Source organism: Thermobia domestica, chromosome 5, assembly GCF_964235325.1.
Source record: "Thermobia domestica chromosome 5, izTheDome1.hap1.1, whole genome shotgun sequence".
Lineage (NCBI taxonomy): Eukaryota > Metazoa > Arthropoda > Insecta > Zygentoma > Lepismatidae > Thermobia > Thermobia domestica.
The window spans coordinates 196,766,976-196,791,105 of record NC_137458.1 but is presented as its reverse complement, the minus strand read 5'-3'; the positions used below and the strand labels follow the sequence as shown (position 1 = coordinate 196,791,105).

Below are 24,130 nucleotides of genomic sequence, written 5' to 3'. Positions count from 1 at the left end.
CAGAACCCAAAACGGCGATATAAATAGATCTGTATTCTGGACTTGCCGTGTGCTATCCAGTGACGTATAAATCTTGCCGATCCCCGAGTGTCACGTTGCGACCCTCTCCGCGTTATTTCCCCCCCCCCCCTCAATTCCCGACCTAGGTTTGAATGATGTCACAGCCTGGTTCGTCTGTATACCTATTTTAAGCTCAGTGTTCCTCAGTAACAACAGGCGAATAATGGAATTGACGCACGATTCAGCCCTGTCCTTACCTGCCCTTTTCTTCTCTATGCGTCGTGTAAAAGTGAAATTCATGAGACATTATTGTCGTGGTTCACCTCCGGTGCTTGGGGTCCGTGGTTCGATCCCAGCTCGCGCCGTGTGGACTTTGTGGTGGACAAACACCGTGCTCGTGGGTTTTCTTGGGGTTCTCCTGTTTCCTCCCACTATATTCATTCCACCATTTCACTCATTTCTCATTATCAGCGTCTCCGTTAGCCTAACCGGCATAAGCGTGGGACGTTAAGCTTAGAGATTTCATATCATTATTGTCGTGAAACGTATAACTTAAAATGAAATACCGAAATGAATAAGCATACACATCTTTGATAACGATTACTGCAACTGGATTGTGTTGTTTGCTGGTTTATGTTTGTTGTACAAAACATACGCCTTTCGAGAGAAACAGTCGCAGACACCCTTGAATTGAAAGGCACGAACGTGAGGTACGCTGGAACACAGTTTATTCCTCAGTAAGTTGAGCAGGCTTTGCTGAAGGGTCGTTAGTACGAATTGTAGTGAAGTACTTGTGCTATGCAAAAGTAATACACGCTACGAATTGAGTTGTGTGTGTGTGTCAGAAGGCTTCCATTTCATTGTAGAAAGTGGCACGTATTACCCTAATATCGTGTGTTAGTGCAATGTCGGCTAAAGATAGCATTGTATTTGGAACAATGTCATATACGAACGGGGAGGCATTTGACATGTTAATGGTGTTAGGGGAATGTAGGCAAAACTATAGAGCTGCATCCCGAATTTATAACGCAAGGTTCCGACAGTTTCCCATAATGTACTTCGACGGTTAGCAAATCGTCTGAAACAAACAGGGCGCATACCTCCTCAATATGGGGGTCACAAACATGCTCCAATTGTAGATGACAACGATGTCGTTATTGATGTTTTGGCTGCTGTCGACGTACGTCCTAATGCATTCTCAAGAGATATTGCCCGGGATCGCGGAATTAGTCAAACAAGTGTACTGCGTATACTGTGGAAGCATAAACGCCACCCGTATATCTCCTTGTGCCAGGTGCTAACAGATGCCGACCGTAATAAGCGCCTCCAGTTTTGTAACTGGGCCCGTCAGAAATTGAGGACAAACCCAACGTTTTTCAGTATGCACGTGCTGTGGACTGACGAAGCAATATTTACAAGTGATGGTCATGTCAACCTACACAATGCGCATTATTGGGCTGCGGAGAATCCGCACTGGACACTACAGATCAACCGACAAAGACGTTGGAGCATCAATGTGTGGGGTGGTATCATTGGAACACATGTAACTGGGCCCTGGTTTATTGATAGAAATTTAACGTCGGCTCTGTTCCATCAATTCTTGACAGAACATCTACCGCAACTGTTGGGAAACATCCCACTTCATGTGCGGCGTAATATGTGAATGCAGTTGGATGGTTTTCCAGCACATGCTGCTCGTATATGCAGAGGTGCATTAAATACTTTATTTCCGCACCGTTGGTTAGGAAGAGGGTGCAATACCCCTTTCCCTCCTCGCTCTCCAGACCTTACGTGCATGGACTATTATTTCTGGGATCGACTCAAGGAGCTTGTTTACACGAATAGACCAACTACACCAGAAGATATGAGGCAACGTATAATGACCGCATTTCGAAGCATAGGAGAGGCAGAGCTTGAAGCTGTGGGCTATAATTATTATTGCCGTCTGGACCGTTGTCTTCCTGTACATGGGCGACAATTTCGGTAAAACGTGATGTAAAACATGCTGTGTGAAGTGCACATCTGTTATATAACGGACAGCAGCCGTCTCCAAGGTAAATATGATATATCCTTTGTACGTTATGCGATGGTAAATTAATTCTTAGAACAACGTTAGACGTTTCAATATAATATGCTTACCTGTCCACCATAACGCTTTCATTTCCATACTGTGTATGTTACCAGTATTGACTACGAGACGAGACAAGACAACACTTTTCAGTAGTGTCACGAAAGAGGAGTGAACAGTCTCTGTAGTATTGTACCCGGAAAACGTATGTTACCAAGGAAATATAGCTGTTCAAAATGTTCAGGGTCTTCCCTCCAGTACAATGAAACAACTGCTAATTTGGAGGTGGACCCTGCCTAGATATCTAGAACTGGTTACCGTGATATGTTGTACTTTTGAAATAATGAGACACCTGTTTTTCACTTTTTACGTCTGGCTGCCTGTTTCAGATTTATAGGGGTGGCCATATTGTTTTCAATGCAACTTTTGATGACATTTTGACCCGCCGCCATGTTGAAAAACACACACACACACACACACACAGAGAGAGAGAGAGAGACTGAGAGACTGAGAGAGACTGAGAGACTGAGACTGACTCTGTATATTCTTACTTCCCAACTTGAAATATTACAAAATTTTCTGGTTTCCGAAAGCTAATTGGAAAAATGATAATTTGTTGCTGTCTAACTTCCCTCTACAGGAATTGAATTTTATAGCTGAATGTGCAGTTAAATATAGTGGAAAATTTTCCACCAAACATCACTATAAATAATATCCAAACTTGTCCGGATTATCAAAAGTTTTTTCACTTGTTTCTACATCGTGATGAAAATTTTCCGATTCATGAAAATTCCTTTCACTTGCTTCTACAGAGCAATAAAAATTTCCGATTCACAAAAAGTTGTTTTACTTTTTGCTTCAAAATGATGAATAAAAAGTTCTTCAATTTTTCCATACAAGACAGGAAATACTTCGATTCATGAAACATTGTTTCACTTGTTCCTACATAGTACTGAAAATTGTCTGAGCCATGAAATTTTCAGATTCTTTAAACGATCTTTCACTTTTTAACATTTCTATACATGATTTCAATCATTTTTTGAATACTGAGGAACTGCTACTTGATTACTGATATTTGTTAAGAACGGAAAATTTTCCGGAAAAATACAGAAGAAAATTTTCCATCTCACATCACGGCTAAACAACGATGTAGGAATAAGTGGAGTATGTTTTTATAAATCGGAAAATTTTCCGTTTCAAAATTTTCCGGAAAATTTTCATCACTGTACAGAACAGACAATTTTTCGATTCATGAAAAATCATTTCACTTGTTCCTGCATTGTACTGAAAATTGAACCATGAAAATTTTCAGATTCTTTAAACGATCTTTCACTTTTTAACATTTCTATACACGAATTAAATCAATTTTATGAATACTGAGGGATTGTTATTTGATCACTGATATTTGTTAAGAAAGGAAAATTTTCCGGAAAAATATAGAAGAAAAACTTCCACCTCACATCACGGCTAAACATCGATGTAGGAATAATTGGAGAATGTTTTTATGGATCGGAAAATTTACCGGAAAATTTTCATCACTGATACCACTTGACCCCTCTTTCCATTTGACAATTTTGAGTTGGACCCCGTCTGGGACCCTGCGGGGGACCTTTGCAACTAATGGGATACGTGTTTTTCAGTTTGTACATATCTCGGACCGTTTTCGATTTTAAGGCCTGGTACGGACTAATAGAATTACCTGCTATATAATATATATATATATATATATTAGGATGGTCCATAAATATCAATTTTCAAATCGGGCTGCTCTCACCCCCTAAAATGGTTCCATATGGGACTAAATTAAGCCAGGAGAAAAATTAGCTTCATTGAATAATATTAAATGGTGCCCCAAGCGACCTAAAATTTTGAATCCGATTACAGCACATAGTATATGGGAAAAATCTGGAATAAACTCATGTAATTTAGAAACGACTAAAGGTAATGCAAAGATACTCTGGATAATAGAAATAGAGGAAGAAACATATCTAATTTTGTATAGTACTGCCATCTTGAAATCCGCCATCTTGGATTCAAGTCAAAATTTTAAAATAGAACGAGGGTCATGTGACATATCGTTTTGAGGTATCGTTTTACCAGAAGCACAAATCTGACACTATTTTAAAGATAGCTTTAGTCATGTAAGAATTATTACCTGTGAAAAGATTTCTCCTTTTCAGATTAATAATTCCTACACGACTAAAAGTAAAGACATGAGTTTGACGTGAAAAGAACGAAAGGGATATGCACGGCTTCAAACGAAAGAGGAACGCGAAAGAAAATGTACTTCTGAAAATAATTTGTTTGAACTTTATACGCCAAAAGACATGGAGCAGTTCAAGTAATGAAGAGGAAAACCCAGTTAAGAATGTTAGAGAAAATGTAAATACGAATGCGTGTGTGCCCGGACCGTCCAAGAGATGTAAAAGGGGGAAAAACTAATTTTATTACTCAAAGACTAGTGTTGCTCTTAATCGATAAAAGATCATTCATAGAGCAGCAATACATATTCTGACAGCGACAGCAGAGGCATTAGGCCATAATGTAGAGGAACTAGCAATAAGTGGGTCTTCCATTCACCGATGCTGAGAGAAAACCTGTAGTGAAGTTGCACAGAACTACAAGAAACAATTTCAGAGTGCATCAAGTGCGTTAGTTGTGCATTGGAACGGAAAACTACTGCTGAATTTGACTGACAGAGAGAGTGCCGGCAGGTTATCAATAATTATTACAGGAGATGGTCATGAGAGGCTAATTGGTGTTCCCATTTTGTCGTCAAGAGAAGAACATATTGATTCTACTATAGTACATTCGCTTGAAGAATGGAACTTGGTAAAGTTCGTGCAGGCAGTTTATTGTGACACTACTCCTTGCAATATGGATCTTGTCAACGGTGCTTGCATTCTGCTAGAGCAGTAGCTCCAAAATAACCTTCTATATATTCCTTGTAGACACCACATTTATGAATTAGTTTTAAAATGTGTATTTGATAACTGTTGTGTTTCGTTTGCATCTGGACCGGACGTTCTCCTATTGAAGTGTTTTCAGAACGAGTGGTCTAGAATAGATTGCACTAACTTTATTCCAGGAATTGATAATGATGATGTAACAAACAATATTTCCGATGTAAGAAATGAAGTGTTGAATTTTGCTATCAAACTTGTAGAAGCAGGACACTGCAGAGAAGATTACAGGGAATTTTTAGAACTGACCATCATATTCTTGGGTGGCATACCTCCTTGAGGAGTTTTCTTTCGTTTGCCTGGAGCAATTCACCATGTAAGGTGGATGGGAAAAGCAAGCTACTCTTTAAAATATTTCTCTTTCGCCAACAATTTCGTTTAACGAAGCAAATAGAAACGGGTCTTCGGAGAGTATGCACTTTCTGATCCGACTATATGTTCACAGTTGGCTTAAATGTGATCAAACATCCCATTTACCATTAAAATATCTACATTTTTTGAAAGTTTTGTACAGTTAAAGACAAATAGATGCTGAATTATCTGAAGTGGCTCTTTATAAATTTTCACGCCGACTCTGGTACTTGATGGAGGAACACGTAGCATTGTTTTTTTTTTTGATGATGGAGTTACCATAATGGAAAAGCAAAAAATGGTTGAAAGAATTAAAACTATAAGGGGAAACCGTGAAGCAGCAAAGAGGCTTGACGCAAGAGATGATACCATAAAAATTCTTGTGAAAAGAGAAATCAGTGATTTTGTTACAACAAACAAATTTTCCTCGAGAGATTTAAAATATCCAAAGGATTTCTTGAGTGTGATCCGACTTCATGGCCAAATAACAATGACTGTCTTCAAGGAAAGACAATAGTTTAATTCATCCACGTAACAAACGGTGTGCAGAAAGGGGAGTGTAACTAATAGAAGATTACAACAACGTTCTTACGAAAAATGAGGAGCACAAACAGTTTCTTTTGCACATAATAAAGGCCCACAGACAATCTTTTCCTATATGCGACAAAGTGAACTATGTAGCAAATAAGATTCATAACTTAACAAAAAGATACTACATAAATAAGGGATATTTCAATTTCTTCCAAGTTATTATTTTTCTTTTTCCTCATAATGGTCTATGAATCATCTTGATGGAAAAAAGCTTATTTGTAGTTCAAAGCGAAACAAGCAGTTTGTTTCAGTTTATGTAAGACTTCCAAAATTCTTACATATCTGTGTTCCATAACTGCAATAAAATAACATTACATGAAGCATTTTGTTTTTCATACGTAGTAACTCTTACATGAATATAGGTAGCTTGAAAATAATACCAGATTTGTGCATCTGGTGAAATGCTACCTCAAAAAGATATGTCACATGACCCTCTTCCTATTTAAAAATTTTGACCTGACTTCAAGACGGCTGCCATGATAACGTATACAAGATTAGGTTGGTCTCTTCCTCTAGTTCCATTATCCAAGACATCTTTTCATTCCCTTGAGCCGTTTCTAAATTACGAGAGTTTATTCCAGCTTTTCCCCATACACTATGTATTGTAAACGCATTCAAAATTTTAGGTCGTTTGGGGCACCATTTTAAAATTATTCAATGGATCTAATTTTTCTCCTGGCTTAATTTGTTTCAATATGGAACCATTTTAGGGGGTGAGTCCAAGGAAATTCCTAAATTTATTTTTCCCCATATAAATTTGGACCACCCTAATACATATAATATGAACAAATTTGTTAGACATTTTCGAGAAAATTATTTTTTTTTTTTCTTTGTTTCCACCCTCCAGTAAACTAACCTTAATTTGGAAGTAGGAAAATAATTCGGAAAAATCCTTGGAGTATCCTTTAGAAACCTTAAGTTTAAAATTTGATGCGGATGAGCTGAACGGTACGGTTTCTAAGTGAGTGAATACTTATATCGAAACGAACTGACCTAGGGACGAACAGACATCCAAAAATTACTTTTTCGACTTATAGGGATTATGAAATGTGTAAATCCGTTGAAATCTCGAATTCGATTTGTTTTTCACGATCACAATACTTTCTTCTTTCCTATCTTTGCTTGAAAGTGGAAATGTAAGTTCATTAAGCAAATATAACTACAAAGTTTGAGATTAGCAAGTGAAACTATAGCAAGAAAACTTATTTTAGTCTGCTGTGCAGAAACTCTTTGTGATCTAGCATATTTTTCATTCGACAGTTAAGAAGTCAGTATACAACATCTTAATCTAGGCATCAACTTGACAAAAGTGCTCTCCTTTTCGAGTTTAAGTGCAAATCATGTAACAATTTGGCATCCGATATTTTTTGAATATATACCTATCACCGATCACAAAAATGTGGATGCCAAAAAAAAAAAAAAAAAAAACCCTCACGGGGGGAGGGAAAGGAAGAGAAAACCGAATATTTAGCAGTTTCTGTTATTCACTATATCTCCGTAACTATTAGAGCTAGAGCATATAAACTTTTCTCATTTTGTTTGCCTAATTGTATTCTACAATTTAACTCTAGTGCATTTTTGAGCTGAATATAATGGTTTTCTTGTTATTTTCATTTTTACTCAATATTGGTTGCGCGTGGCGTCAGTTTTTTTAGCCATAGATTCTTTACAAGATCGAATTCGGAAAAAATGTTTCCTCTAAAAGTTTTTCGTCACTTCATGCTCTATTAAAGAATGTATACTTATATTAGTGTAGGACTAATAGTGCCTGAGTTATAAGCGACTTTATTCTGTTGTGTGCGAAACTGATCACGGCGCGGCCCGAGAGTTACCTTCCCACAAACGGTAGATATTAGCAGCTGATGATGATTTATATATATATATATATATATATATATAATACACACTTGCAGGCAAACAAGATTTTATATATATGGTGCCTTCCATTTCAACTCAGGCAAAAAAATATAAAATTGTACCATCACCATCTCAGATATTGTTGAAACCTTTTTTATAGCAACTAGACATGTTTTTAAGAGACCCATATTTTTTTGTTTTGTCGAAAAAAATTTTCCCGCCAAGTAATGGGCCACCAAAGACGGGGAGTACAATTTATGAATTGTAGAAGACAGGGAAAATGGTCAACTTCGGAGCCTCACCATTCGGCTATGGAGACAGGTAGAGTTATAATTCTTGTTGTGCTATGTACATAGGGATATAAATAAACTATATTTTATCATAGTTTGGTTTGCGCATGCGTATCTTTTTGTACATAAATTAACAAATGAACGTCAATTTATGTGAAAAGCTGAAGTTTGCGAATTTTTTTCGAGCACTTCCGGTTCGAATTTTAAAATTCTGTTTTCACGGTTGGTAAGACCTAGTTACCCGCTTTCCGAAACAAATTTTGTATCGCTTCTGTGTGCAACCGTTTTGTCGCAAAAAATTCGAGAAATTGTAAAATTTTCAAAAATCGCCATTTTTGGGCGCCATTTTCTCGAAAACACCATCTTTTAAAATTCTGAAATTTTGTGAGATGGTTCAACTTTACATGAATAATAAACACACCAAATTCCATTCTCGACCAATGCTTCATGAATTAACTGCAGCCTTTTAAAGTTAGCGAAGTTTCGTTAACTTTGATGTCACAGTTAGCAACACTGGGAACAATAAACGTGCAATGATTTGATGATGATTGTGGTTCACATTCATTAAATGAAGAATAAAAGGTTTTCTTGACTGTTTTTTTATTATTTTGATCAAAAAGGCTCTCTGAAATAGTAAAATGAGCCTCCCCCTACTCCTCCGTTTTCTTAAACCGAAATAATCTGAGGTGGAAATTACGATTACGAAACACACAAATTTCAAGTTCACTTACTTAAAATGGTCTTCGGAAACAAAATTTCACTTTTTTTTTTTTTACATGGACCAATCATTTGCTTCGTTTGTGTCTTCTTCGCTAATAGCATGAAACCGTGCAGGTGCTCCAATAGGCTTTGGTTCACTCACAAGTCATCCAGGAGTGGATCTAGGGGCACGATGCCCCCCCCCCCCCAGAAGAAGAAACTTTCTTATTTTATATATAAATAAAACCCACCCCAGAGTTTGGAGCTCTTAAAAGTAGCTCTAAGTAGCAGTATTAGAACCCCCCCCAGAAGTCTGTCGTGGATCCGCCCCTGCGTAGCAAATTGTCGATAGTCAGAAAACACTTATTTTCACTTCTCTTATGCTCTTCTGGAAACCTGTATCCTGCTGAAGGTCCATGTAGAAGCATAAACAGCATTTCAACTTCAGATAATTCATGATTTATTCATATTTCTGCTACGCACCACTGGTTACCATACATATATGTATGTAACAAAAGTTCCTTTTTGCAGATTTCTTAAATCTACACCTCGAATTGCAGAAGTTCGAATTTGGGGGAAGCATGAAGTTAGTTCATGGTGACCCGTTACTGCCATAAAAACTTCGCAATTTTCCGAAACCCAAAGATAAATTCGTTGAATACTAGTTACCGGTCGCATACTTTCCCCTTTTTTCTTCCTGAAGTCGTCGAATTCAGTTCCAGGCAACAAAACGAGAGTAATACCCGGAGTTTGTACTTGCACTATACTCACGAATTCTCCTGCGGTTTTAGTGGGGACGGGTGGCTCAGTGGTAGAGCGTTCACTTCCGGTGCTTGGGGTCCCTCGTTCGATCCCAGCTCGCGCCTTGTGAGCTTTGTGGTGGACAAACACCGTGCTCGTGGTTTTCTCGGGGTTATCCCGTTTCCTCCCACTTTCTGCATTCTATCATTTCATTCATTTCTCATAATCACCGTCTCCTTTAGCCTAACCGGCATAACCGTGGGACGTGGTGAAACTTAAAGATTTTATTTCATTTTTTTTTCTTCTGTGGTTTTAATACTGTGTATCTGTTTTAGCCTAAGGTTATGCCGCGTTGCCACATTCTTTACACCCCCCTTCCCCATACCGTCGCAGAGGCCCTTACATGGCCGGTTTCACTGCTTTATCGGACCTGTCTGCATCTCGAACATCTGAAAGCGATTTTTAAACTGGGATACAGTACCATCAGAAATCACTGACACGGTTTGGGAAATTGTAGATACCTATTTTCACGTATTCAAACCTTTTTCTAAAAAATATTTTTTCGCTTTTCTTCGAGTATTTTTAGAATCTTGTCTATGACTATGAGTACATGAGCCGAATCGTGTGTTTTATCGCCGTTTATTACAACAAAACTGTCAGTTGTTTCATATTCCGGTGATATCTCTTGAATTTCACTTTGCAGAATAACAGTCCAGTTTTCAACGAAGTCCACATGAAGTAAAATAGAATTTGTATCTTGAAATTTTATACGGTGCTTTTCGGTAGCAATTAATTCTATTTGGATTTTCTTGATGTAGTCATGAATTACAATACTTACAGTTAAACCAGCAATTACGATACGAAAACAGAAAGTGGCACAGTTTTTTAACGAGATCATTATTCTCCCATACGGCATACGTAACACTTTCATTTTCATCAGGATCAATAACTAAAGACTCCTCACTTCTTCCTTCCACTCCAGGACATTCACCACATTCTTGAGGAAGACAGCTGTCATTTTCTACGGATTATACTACTGAAGGAAATAGGTCACTCATGACAGCTTCAATACAGGCTGCACCTTTGATTTGTAGCAACTCAGTACCAGCTAACTTAAAATTTGCACAATACACACACCCACACTTTCCTCGCAGGTTTCGGACTGACTCACTTTAGTCGAATACTATAAAATTCCGAGTAACCCATTCTTATGTTGGGATTGTTCTGTTTAAAAAGTCAGTAAATTTCTTTAAAACGTAAGGAAACGTTTCGATTTTTTAAATATTTTGTCCTTTTTCGATCACTGCAATGACATCATACTCAATTGAGACTTTGTCTGGAGCATTCCAAATCATACAGAGGTAATAGTTTAGGCTTTTTATAGATCATCAGAATTTATTGGATGGCCATTTCAAGTAAACTTAAAATTTGTGTGTTTCGTAATCGTAATTTCCACCTCACATTACTTCGGTTTAAGAAAACGGAGGAGTAGGGGGAGGCTAATTTTACTTTTTTAAAGAGCCTTTTTGATCAAAATAATAAAAAAACAGTCAAGAAAACCTTTTATTCTTCATTTAATGAATGTGAACCACAAACATCATCAAATCATTGCACGTTTATTGTTCCCAGTGTTGCTAACTGTGACATCAAAGTTAACGAAACTTCGCTAACTTTAAAAGGCTGCAGTTAATTCATGAAGCATTGGTCGAGAATGGAATTTGGTGTGTTTATTATTCATGTAAAGTTGAACCATCTCACAAAATTTCAGAATTTTAAAAGATGGTGTTTTCGAGAAAATGGCGCCCAAAAATGGCGATTTTTGAAAATTTTACGATTTCTCGAATTTTTTGCGACAAAACGGTTGCACACAGAAGCGATACAAAATTTGTTTCGGAAAGCGGGTAACTAGGTCTTACCAACCGTGAAAACAGAATTTTAAAATTCGAACCGGAAGTGCTCGAAAAAAATTCGCAAACTTCAGCTTTTCACATAAATTGACGTTCATTTGTTAATTTATGTACAAAAAGATACGCATGCGCAAACCAAACTATGATAAAATATAGTTTATTTATATCCCTATGTACATAGCACAACAAGAATTATAACTCTACCTGTCTCCATAGCCGAATGGTGAGGCTCCGAAGTTGACCATTTTCCATGTCATCTACAATTCATAAATTGTACTCCCCGTCTTTGGTGGCCCATTACTTGGCGGGAAAATTTTTTCCGACAAAACAAAAAAATATGGGTCTCTTAAAAACATGTCTAGTTGCTATAAAAAAAGTTTCAACAATATCTGAGATGGTGATGGTACATGCTCTGCCTGAATTGAAATGGAAGGCACCATATATACCTTACAAAACTCAAAATTTCTTTGAAAAATGAAAAGAGAGCTTTCTCTAGTACACAGTATGAGAAACTCTGCAAATCTGTTTCTTTATACGTGTCTCTGATACATTCTAAAACATGCACAAACATGCAACTTTCTATTCAGTTTTCTGAAAAAAAAATCTTGTTTCGACAAGGGTTGTTTTTGCTACAAGTCCTTCTATTTATATACTACAATGGTACTGAGCGAAGTAAAGAAGGAACTATATTTCTAAATTGCCTTCAAGAGAGAATCATGAAAAAATTGCCATCCACGTTTTTTTTATATATTACCATCTTTCCTCTTAATATGTACTGTAACGGTAAGAAAAAAACAAAAAATAAGATATGCCTAACATTTTATAAATGATGAGTTTTTAAACTGTTAAATCTTATTTACAGAAGAAGCACTTGCCTATTATTAAGATTGTGTACAGTAGCTATAATATAATAAATGTATAATAAGAAACGTAATAGAAGGAAACGATATGCTTAAGAAATCTCTACACAAGAGAACAAATTATTTGATTTCTAGAATTAGTTCTCGATAATGTTATGTCACTCTTATATCCTAAAAAAATAAAGAAATTTGTGATGTCTTGAATGCATCATTCAGTTCATTAACAGATATTAAATTTTTATACTCGCTCGGACAACTACACATTGGAGTGCACAAGAAACCGCGATTCTTACATTTGCATTTCAAACTTACACACTCAAGTTTCTGACAGCTACACATGGTAATCTCTAAAGAAGCCTTCGGAATATTTTCAAGTGTTTTCAAAACTGGACTTAGAATTTGGTCCTCCAAGTACCATCCGGAGTCTTCTGGCTTTGGTAGATAGAGGTGACATTTATCAGCCTTCCTAAGTTGCTGTTTAGTAATGGGAATTCTTTATATGTTGTTTCAGAGCATCAGTAGTTGGAGGTAATTTCTCCAGGCTGTATTTTCCTGAAAGTAGGGGCCTATCTCCATCACAAATCTTCGCATTAACCTTGAGGCTGTTTGTGAAAAACAGTTCTTCAGATTCAATAGAGTTTGTTGATAAAGAAATATGTCCTAGGAAAAATAAAAGGTCACAGTTCTCTGAGTAAGTAGAGCATAGGTAGATAATGCATTAGTGGAATTATCACCTTCGGAACTCTTTGTTTTTGTTTCCGGTAGTTTTAAAGATCAGAAGACTGTTAAGTCAAACTTCGTGATCGATGTTCAAAATCTTGAAGGGAAGCATGAAGAATCAGAATCTAGAATGATACTTCATGTTGTGAATCACAATTCAGAAGGAGGAGTTGTGATGTGTAGACACACCGATGTATTCCTGCTGTTGAAACACCATTATGACTGAATTTCTTGTAAAGAATTTTATATGATGGCAGGATTTCAAAGACAAGAAGGTTTATTCTAGTTCATCACTTTTGCCACCAATTATCTGAGAATGAGAAGATAGGTAATGGCTTATCACGCTCCATTTGGATGCGGCATAATGTCATATCCAGTTGGAATCAGAGATTAAGAACTGTCTACTTACTCATGTCAGAAAAGTATGACCTTTTATTTTCCTTTGGGCAAATCCCTTTATCAGCAAACGCTATAGAATCTGCAGAACTGTTTTTTACAAAGCGCCTCAAGGATAATGCGGAGATCTGTGATGAAGCTAGGCTTCTACATTTAGGAAAATGCAACCTGGAGAAGTTACCTCCAACTACTGATGCTTTCAAACAACATATAAAGAGATCCCATTACCAAACAGCAATTTGGGAAATGCTGATAAATGTGAGATTGATCTACCAAGGCCAGAAGACTCCGGATGGTACTTGGAGGATCAAATTCTGAAGCCAGTTTCGAAAACACTCTAAGATATTCCCAAGGTTTGTTTAGAGATTACCATGTGTAGCTCTCAGAAACTTAAATGTGTAAGTTTGAAATGCAAATGTAAGAATAGCAGTTTCTTGTGCACTCCAATGTGTAGTTGTCCGAGTGAGTATACCAGTAAAATTCAATATCAGTTAATGAACAGTGTGATGATGACTGAATGACATATTAAAGACATTACTTTTTCTTTATCTTTTTCGAAATATAAAGGTAACCAAGAAAGTTCTGTCGCTTTTTGTGGAGGTGTGTGTTCAATTGATTCTCACACCGTGAGTTGAATGCAAATGGAGATAAAGCGAAGGCCAGTTGTTGGTATGAGTATATCTCATATACTACCTGGTTGTGGCAGATCAGTTACACCGTGAACTTGCGTAAGGACAGAGTGAACACGGGACCTCCACAGAGCGTCATAAGTTTGTGCATACTCTACGACTTCAAACTAGGATCAAACGCAGCTGCAGCGGGGCGGAAAATATGACAAGCTTTTTGTGAGGGTGTCCTGACTACGTGGACAGTGCAGCGGTGGTTTAACAAGTTTAAGAACGGTGACGAAACACTCAAAGACGTACCACGTGCCGGAAGACCAACACACGTACAAAAATGAAGATCTTCAGGCAATAATTGAGGCAAACAGTGGCCAGATATGTGCTTGATTGGGACTACAATTTAGTTGAGTGGAGAAACAATTCGGCAGCTCATCTATCAACTTGGGAGGCACTACAAATTGGTTCGATGGGTCTCACATGATTTGACTCTGGGCCAGAAGGCAACGCGAGCAGACACCTGTGTTTGCTGTCTCGTCTGAGGAATGATCCATTTCTGAACAGGTTGTTGACATGTGATGAGAAGTAGGACTTGTATGAAACTCTACGGCGCCGTCATCATTGGTTAGCAACCCATGAACCGGTTCCAAAACAGCCGAAACCAGCACTGCACCAGAAGAAGGCCCTGCTGTGTGCTTGGTGGGCTCCTCGTGGCATCGTGCATCGGGAACGGCTACCAGCTGGTCAGAGCATCAATGTAACTGTGTACTGTGAGCAGTCGAGCTTTGTTCAACAAAAAACTCAAAACTCTGGAGCCAGCACTTCTGAATCGCAAAGAGGTCCTCCTGTTACAGGAAAACAGTAAGGCCCACGTGGCTAGGATGACCCGGGACACCATTCAACGCCTTGGATGGGAAACACTATTCCATCCGCCATACTCCCTGGACATTGCACCGTCCGATTATCACTTGTTCCATTCCTTGGACAATCACCTCAGAGGACGCCAGTTGAAATCCCTAGTAGAGGTGCAAATTGAACTTGATACCTTCTTCGTTTCACGGCTCACCAATTTCCACCGCAATGGAATTCATAGCCTTCCAGAACGTTGGCAGAAGGTCGTCGATGTTGATGGGGAATAATTTTAATTTTTCAGGTACTTTCTAGGAGACATATCGATGGATGAAAGTGGTGGGTGGAAAGCGACAGAACTTTCTTGGTTACCGTTATAAAGAGTGGCATAACATTATTTAAAACTAATTCTAGAAATCAAATAATTTGTCCTCTTGTGTAGAGATTTCTTAAGTATATGGTTTCCTTCTATTACGTTTTTTATTATAGATTTATTGTATTATAGCAACTGTATACAATCTTAGTAATAGGCAAGTGCTTCTTCTGTAAATAAGATTTAACAGTTTAAAAACTCATCATTTATAAAATGTGTTAGGCATATCTTATTTTTGCTTTTTTTCGTACCGTTACTGTAAGTATTAAAGGGAAAGGTGGTAATATATATATATAAAAAAACGTGGATGGCAATTTTTTCATGATTCTCTCTTGAAGGCAATTTTGAAATCTAGTACCTACTTTATTTCGCTCAGTACCATTGTAATACATAAATCGAAGGATTTTTAACAAAACCAACCCTAAAAAAATGCATGTTTTAGAAGGTATCAGAAACACGTATAAAGAAACAGATTTCCAGAGTTTCTCATATTGTGTACTAGAGAATGCTCTCTTTTCATTTTTCAAAGAAATTTTAGTTTTGACAAGGGTTATTTTCCAAAAAGTCCCTCAATTGATATTAAAAATGGATATTTTTAATGAGATCATAGACAGACTTAATCATCAAGATTATACACTTGGAGGCAGACAAGATTATATATATATATTAATCATCATCAGCTGCTAATATCTACCGTTTGTGGGAAAGTAACTCTCGGGCCGCGCCGTGATCAGTTTCGCATACGACAGAATAAAGTCGCTTATAACTAAGGCACTATTAGTCCTACACTAATATAAGTATACATTCTTTAATAGAGCATGAAGTGACGAAAAACTTTTAGAGGAAACATTTTTCCGAATTCGATCTTGTAAAGAATCTATGGCTAAAAAACTGACGTCACGCGCAACCAATATTGAGTAAAAATGAAAATAACAAGAAAACCATTATATTTAGCTCAAAAATGCACTAGAGTTAAATTGTAGAATGCAATTAGACAAACAAAATGAGAAAAGTAGATGCTCTAGCTCTAATAGTTACGGAGATATAGTGAATAATAGAAACGGCTAAAATTTCGGCTTTCTCTCCCTTCCCTTTCCCTCCCGTGAGGTATTTTTTCTGGCATCCAGCATTTTTGTGATCAGTATATATTCAAAAAATATCGGATGTGAAATTGTTACATGACTTGCCCTTAGAACTCAATTTTTAAGCCCCGATGCCTAGACTATCTTGCTATGGCTTCGCTCGTTAACTACTTAGAGCAATCAAACCCAGAAAGTACCGAAATTTGTTGGTTCCTGATGTAGATGATTCTTTTGGCATTATATGTTTATTGTGTAGATTATGTCATTATTAAAACGGATGTTTTGTGACATACTATTAAACCTTAATTCTCTTCCTTTACCATAGTTTTACGACCGTGAGTGAAGTGTGCAATATGATATAGATACATCAGTGTGAGATAAATAAGTAAAGGTACTGTTTATTAAACATGAATGCAATTTTGGACTTTAATTTAACATTGGTCTACCTCAGAAAAGAAAACAAACGATAAACAAAGGTGCACAACATGTTCATATATCTTTTTATTGCCGCAAATGAGATTTTTATTAAGCTCAAAGTGACGTAATATACAGAAATATGAACTGCTGAAATTCTAAGAAGCTATTAACTTAAAATGAATATGAAACTTAGAAATTGATATTCAAAATTAAATTTGTTTAGTAATTTGCTGAACGATAAGCAAAATCTAAAAATCGTTGTTATATATTTATATGTCAGGGATTTTTCTTTTTAGATCTTGCTTAAAAATAGATACTGTAATAACGAAATAGTTAAAGAGAGAAGAAGAGACGAAAAACAAAACTACCTATTCGGATACGAACCAGATTTATAAGCCATGAAACCCAAAAGAAAGGAAGAACTTAAGACACATTTCTATCGAAACAACTGGAGTATTGCCTTCTAGTTATATCTACAGCTAATGAACTTGTTAGCAGCGTGCATTGTTTTTTACCCGGAGAGGAAAATTTTATAACAACTACAATGTTTTAGCCAAGGCACTATTTTGTTCTGGGAGTAACATTATATTAAGTAACAAAAATACAAACTGACTATGGATACAGCAAATTGTGATCTGTGTGTGAAATGTTTCCGTCGTTCCCGTCTTTGCGTTGTTCCGGAAGTGTTGTTTTTAAAGAACTTAGAAAAATTAACTCGCGCAATTAAGATTTGTAAAAGTTCAACGGTGAAGTCATACACCGGACGATATTTTGAAGAAAGGACTGTGGCCACCAGCTTCTGATTCACTCTGTGTAATTATTATCATGCATGTTGTTATTATTACTTTTATTTGTGCGTTCGCATATATCCTAAACCTTTTGCTTTTATTCACATGTCATTAAATTCGTGTATTTACGTAGGATATTTCATTATTTTGCAGGATGATCCGACGGTTCGACAGCGAGTTCTCCTGGCAGTAGGACTTCTGATTGGCTCTAAAGTATTAAATGTCATGGTGCCGTTTATATTTAAGTATTCAGTAGATTATTTAAATCAAGGAGAACTTTTATCTCTGGCCGATCCATCGAGTTCTGTACTCACATTTTCAACAGCACTACTACTCGGATGTGAGTACTTACAAAATGTGTGTTGCTTTTGAGCCAAAGCAGGTTTTTTTTTACATGACACTATAATAAAGTAATTGATGATGAGTTAATATTTCAGAAAATTTAAGAAGTTTATTTCATTGTTGTATTTTAATTCTATTATTTGTCACTTTAAAAATTATTTCGTTGTATATTATTAAAAATTTGACGGAGATGAATTGAACTACGATCTGTCTCTCTGGGTGTGGTTTTTACTGCACCGCAAGTAATAAGTTAGTTTTCTTGTGTCTTCTTTGGCTGCATCCAACTTCTATTTTATAGTACTTATTTTATAAATATAAACGCAATCCATTAGTCCATAGAAAGTGTATGTGCTGCTTAAACAATTAGTATTCGAACACTTTTGAATAAAACAGTTTACAACCATCTCTAGTAGGTGAATGGAGCAGTGTTGGAAGACATAAGGCAGATCACCCCTTTAGTAAGAGAGAGATGTGTATGTTTCTACGTGACTACTAATTCAGTTATAGGTTTCATTTCCTTAAATCATTAATTTTCTTGTACAACAAACCTAATCATAGAATAGTTTGTTTTGGAGACAGCGTTGAGGCTCTTTGAGATCTGACCATACAATTGTACGTAGGATTTAATATATGTACAGTAAAACGTGATTACTCGAGTACCACTCTAATCTATATTTGTGTAACAATCGAGAATGATACACCGTAGTGTAATTTTCGGGACCTCTTTCAGGCGCTGGGATAATCAAAGTTTTGAAAATGTGGCAACACCACACAGAAAATAATAGCAAAAAATAACCAGATATATTTTTCAAAAATATCCTTTATATTGCAGAAATAAAGCGTTTCCCTAAGTGCCCAAAATGGTACTACTGGTTAGAGCAGAATGCGCTTCCGCAACATCGGATGAGGAACACGTATTCATAACCTGGCACGAGCGCACTTGCTTAGAGTCAGTTATCAGAGAACTGGTACGGTAAACTTGGCTGCGCGAAGACAGTCACCCGCTGCGTACAAGATACATGTGATAATCAGGACGCTAAGCGATAATCAGGTCGCAGATCCACTGGCAGTTGTGTGAAGTGTATGGACAGTTATAACATGTTGGTTTCAATTCTTGGTGGGGCCCGCGGTGGCTCAGTGGTAGAGCGTTCACCTCTGGTGCTTAGGGTCCCGGGTTCGTTTCCAACCCCCGCCAAGTAAACGTTGTGGTGGACAAACACCGTGTGCGTGGGTTTTCTCGGGGTTCTCCCGTTTCCTCCCACTTTCTTCATTCCACCATTTCATTCATTTCTCATAATCACCGTCTCCTTTAGCCTAACCGGCATAACCGTGGGACGTAAAACTCAGAGATTTCATTTCATTTCATTTTCAATCCTTGGTGGCACAGGCGTAAAAAAACTGGTGCTGCATTACGACAAATGCCTCAACAAGGATAGTTGAAAAGTAAGTTATGTATCACCAACTCCACAGCAGTAAATCATTTTTGTCTTATATTCGTTTTCCATTTCAGAGTCCATCAGAACTTACTTTCTCGATATGCCTAGTATATATCAAGTAAACAATAGAAAATATATATTAACATACGGGTCAATCCAAATGAAATCTACCAATTTTCAGGTCAAAGGTTGCTGACAAAATTTATTTATTTTTGAATTTTTTACCTAAGATTGTACCACATTTAGGGAGTTGAAAACAGGCATTCATTTATTTTTACAGGGTAGCCACTCACCTGGAAAACCTGGACAACCGGAAAAGTCAGGGAAATTTTTAACTCTGGAAAAGTCAGGGAATTTTGATGAAAAACCGGGAATTTTTACTCGGGGGAAAATATACGTTCTGCTGTATTCCTAGCCATTTAGCCGGTTTATTTATATACAAAATAGCTTTGGTCGCTGGGGACTTCGCTCCCAGATCTCTCCCTCGTTCCAGGTTTCGTTTATCTAGCTCTGCTGGTTTGGGCTGCGCATACTTTCTTCATATTCTTTTGTCATTTAGTGCTGCCCATGAATTGAGCTGGAGCGAAATCGGGACTATGTTGTAATTAACACACTTGTTTTGTTCGATGGCTGCTCGATTTCCAGAATTGGCTCGGGGCTGCGCCCCTGCATCCCGTTTTGGTAGTCACGTGATTAATATAAAGGCTGAACGGTAGTTGAATATTTCTGCCGGAAGAGTTCCGAATGTGTGTCGAATTCCCCAAATATGTGGAATTTTGGTTAATGCGTGTATTTCTATGTGGAATCAAAAACTGTGTGGGTTCCACATGCATTTGTACTCAGTGGCGGCAGTACTTTTTGCGACACATGATTAATTGGCTATGCTTTTTACAGATATTTGACCTTTTGAGCACCAGTTTGAAGTAATGGCATTCCCCTCCCCCTAGTTTTTACACCCAATTCCGCTACTGCATGTACTACTGTTTTTTAAAAAAAAAATCAGCTACAAACAAAATTTGTGATTTCTTAAAAGCACATTTTATTAGTGCTCATTTACTTCAGTTCTGCTGTTTTGTCACACAATATTTCCTATCTATGTCGACCTGTTCCCCGGTTGCATAACCACCGCACGCCACTGCTGGCACGACAAAACCTTTGAGACCCGGGCCTACCTAAAGTTGTTAATGCCGGCTTTCTAGACCGAAGTCCGCTACTTCTTAATACAGGTAGCTCCATAATTGTCCTTTCCAAACTCTCTGGCCAACACCAAACCTTTTGAGTGTCCACAGGAAATCGAACCCGGGACTACTTGCATTGTACGCACACTCGCTAACCATCCGGTTCAGTATATATATATATGTATGTATGTTAGCTACGCCGCATCGATGTGTGCTTGTGTGAAATTGTGTGGTATTTAAACGTGCTATGCGTGTATTTTGGACCTTGTGATCCAGCAGCTGAATTTAAGAGGTTGAGGATTAAGGAGGTAAGTAAAGATAGATTATGCATATGCAGTTATTAAAAAAGCATTAAGAGTTATTTCAGAATACATACGAATCATGATTGTGCTGTTTTATGTTTGCGTGTGAGAAGGGGATCATACGTCGTGTGGCTTGTAACAACAGCGAAGTTATAAATTTATCTATTTTTATTTATCTTTTATTTTTATTTATTTATTTATTTATTTATTTATTGTTATTTATTTTTTTGTTTGTATTCAGCTTTGTGAATACTTTGAATTGTTAGTAATGAAAACACGTAACTTTATAGAGCCATAGAGGTGTGCCTACTGAATTTTTGTGATACACTGTTTGCAATAAGGATGTAGATAGACCTAACTATTCTTTCATGTAGGCCTGTGTGACCATTAAAGACGATATCTTTTAGTTATGTGCAAGGGGGTTGGGTATTAATAAAATACATAATTCCTCACGATATTTATGACCATGGGCGTCCACAGAGGGGGTCGAAGGGTCAGTCGACCATTCTGGAAAATTGCATAGGTTAATAATAATTTCTATAATAGGAAGTTATGCTTTCAAATTAAAAGTTTATACTTATTAAGGAAGCTTGTATTCTTCACCCTCCCTGCGAAATTTTCTGTGGACGCCTTTGTTCGTGACTGATGTATAGTACTGTTCAATTACAACATAGTGAAGTATGCTGAGTTAGTGATGACGGGTTCGTAGCATGGAAATTTCATATTTCCATGAAAAATAGTCAAAGGCCCACAAAATACGTATGCAAAATTTCAATATGATACCTTGAAAACTAAGGTCGCAAAAAATTCGTGAAAATTTCCTAAAGAAAAAAATGCGATTTTACGCTTCCGCGCCCCCCTTCCCCCGTTTTGCGCCGCCAAGTTGACGGTCTCTGAAAAACCCGTGTGAGCAGTGTTGAATTTAGAAACTTTTCTCCGGGGGGGATAATGCTGGATGGATATGTTGGAGAAAATCATACCAGTATTAATATCTTGTGAATTTTCTCATGTGTCTTCGGGGGAGGGATGTTTTATCTCTGGGGGAAATGTCCCCCTGGGCACCCCTGAATTCAACACTGCATGTGGGATGATCTTTGCTCATTCTGTGAATGAACAATAAGAAAAACCAGCTTATCGCTCGTGTGTGAGCTGTATAAGAGTTTTAAAACAACACTATGAAATAAAAGTATACTAACAATTTGTAAAGGCCTGTACGTCAGTATAATAGGCCTAATTTCAAATATAAAATATCTTTATTTTAAACGATTTCGGTCTAAATTCAGTATATCTGCACATAACTACTCATTTCTAATTCAATATGGTTATATTTTAATTCATTTTACATTATAAAATTGCCAACAGTATATGTTGTTAGATCAAAGAAATGCCGAAATTAATAACCAATCAGAAACGAGTTCCTTGTCTGCTGTATTTTTGTGAGATTCATTTGTGACGTCAAAGAACGATAGCATAACCTTGTAGTGCAGTATGACAGAGGTTGCTAATAAGCACAGTGAAGGTATTGTATATTTGTTGTTAAATCCGGAGAAGTATTTGATTGCAAATTAACGAATAATAAACAGATAATGAGTAGAACAGTTTCTTGATCTGAATTTTGCAATTTTAAACCGATTTTATGTAAATTCTGTAATGGTGTTTTTCCAAGAAAATAACTTTAAGAATTATTGACTACTTATTTTTTTAAACATATATTTTTTTAAAAAAGAAATGCAAATTTCAGTCAAGGGAGTTGAGGATTGTCGTAGGGTGCGGGCTCCACCTCCGTTGGCCATTTCCTAGCTATGGGCCTGGATCAAAATACCATGTTTTCGAGTAATTCTTTTTCTTAACACATGGACTTCTTTGCCGTATAACTCTCATGATTTGTGTTTAATAATGGTTTACGAGTTTGCAGGGGCGGCGACAGGGGAGGGGGAATAGGGGACAAATGCCCGGGGGCCTGGAATCACAAAATAATAATTAAAAACAATAATTTTACGGGGATTTAGGGGTTCGTGTCCCTGAGTTGCCCAAGGTTCCTGTCGTGGTGTGTGAATTTAGTGTGTATACCTTATGTATGATTAACGTGTCAGTTTTCGTTAATGCGCGTAACCACCCGTAGGAGTGATAAAATATACACTGGTAATTTTTATGAATTTTTCCAATGTCAATGATTTGTAAATATGATGTAAACCGACATTTCTGCGATGGGTTGGATTTATTTTCTGTAATTTTGAGCCGTTTATCGACCTTTTCGCGCATTGTTCGTATTCGTATTTGAGTTTCCGTTACATTCGACTTTCCGATCCTAAATTCTAGTACAGATTTGTTTGGTCTGAGGAAATAAGCATGCATATTGATTGTAACATTGCGTAAATGTTGATTCGTCCTATATACAGTGAAAGTCATAAGTATTCGTACACCGACTGCAAACTATGAATAAATGCCTGTAGCTCTGATTTCCTTGGAGATAGAGCATTGAAACAAACGGCACTGCATTTTGCATTAAGATCTTTAGTATTTACAAAAGAAATGTTCCGTGAATGTGCAAACATAGATAAATAATAGCAAAAGAAACAAAAGTGGACATGGTTTCGATGTGTCAAAAGTATTCGTACACGTCGAAACGTGCAGAAAGAAAATGATTGTGCATGATTCAATACTTGGATGGGTACCCTTTGGCCCTAATTACAGCTAGAAGGAGCTTCGGTATCGATTGCGCCAAATGTCGAGAATCTTCGACAGTTATAGAAACTCATTCCTCTTCAAGTGCAGTTTGTAAAGAACGTTTACTCGTAATGCTGCGATTGCGGAGTTTGTTTTCGAGTCAGTACCATAACACTCCATCGGATTGAGGTCAGGCGATTGATGAGGAGTGGCCAGTTGCTTTGGCACATTGTATAGTACCCAGAGCCTTGTATTGTGTGCTGTATATTTGGAATCATTATTCTGTTGAAATATAAAGTGGTCGTGCAGGCCCATTTGATCAGCACTAGTACGTAGATTTTTCTTCAAGATATCAGTATACATATGCTGGTATATAATACCGTCGATAATTGTCAACTTTCACACTCCCAAAGCACGCATGCGCCCCCAAACTAGCACTTCTCCACCTCAATGCTTGACGGTTTGCTGCAGATATTTCGGGTTCATCTCTGTATTTGGCTCCCGCCACATTATTTTTCTACCGTCGGAGCCAAACACACTAAATTTACTATCATCTGAGAATATCACTTTTTCCCAGAAAGCTACATCTTTGTTCACGTAAGCTTTCGCAAGCCGGAGCCGCTTCTTCCTATT

At 37.3% G+C, this 24,130-nt stretch overlaps 1 protein-coding gene across 8 annotated transcripts in view; it reads left to right on the top strand.

The window, feature by feature from the left end:
* Positions 1-24,130, top strand: part of ABCB7 (ATP binding cassette subfamily B member 7) — a 786,091-nt gene that overhangs the window by 145,775 nt on the left and 616,186 nt on the right. For all 8 annotated transcript variants that reach the window (XR_014131590.1, XM_081759542.1, XM_081759541.1 and 5 more), the window contains one exon: positions 17,726-17,912. Coding sequence is in view for 7 of the 8 variants with exons in the window: in XM_081759542.1 (XP_081615668.1) it covers positions 17,726-17,912 (187 nt within the window). In the remaining variant the exon portion in view is untranslated. The remainder of the gene's footprint in view (positions 1-17,725; positions 17,913-24,130) is intronic.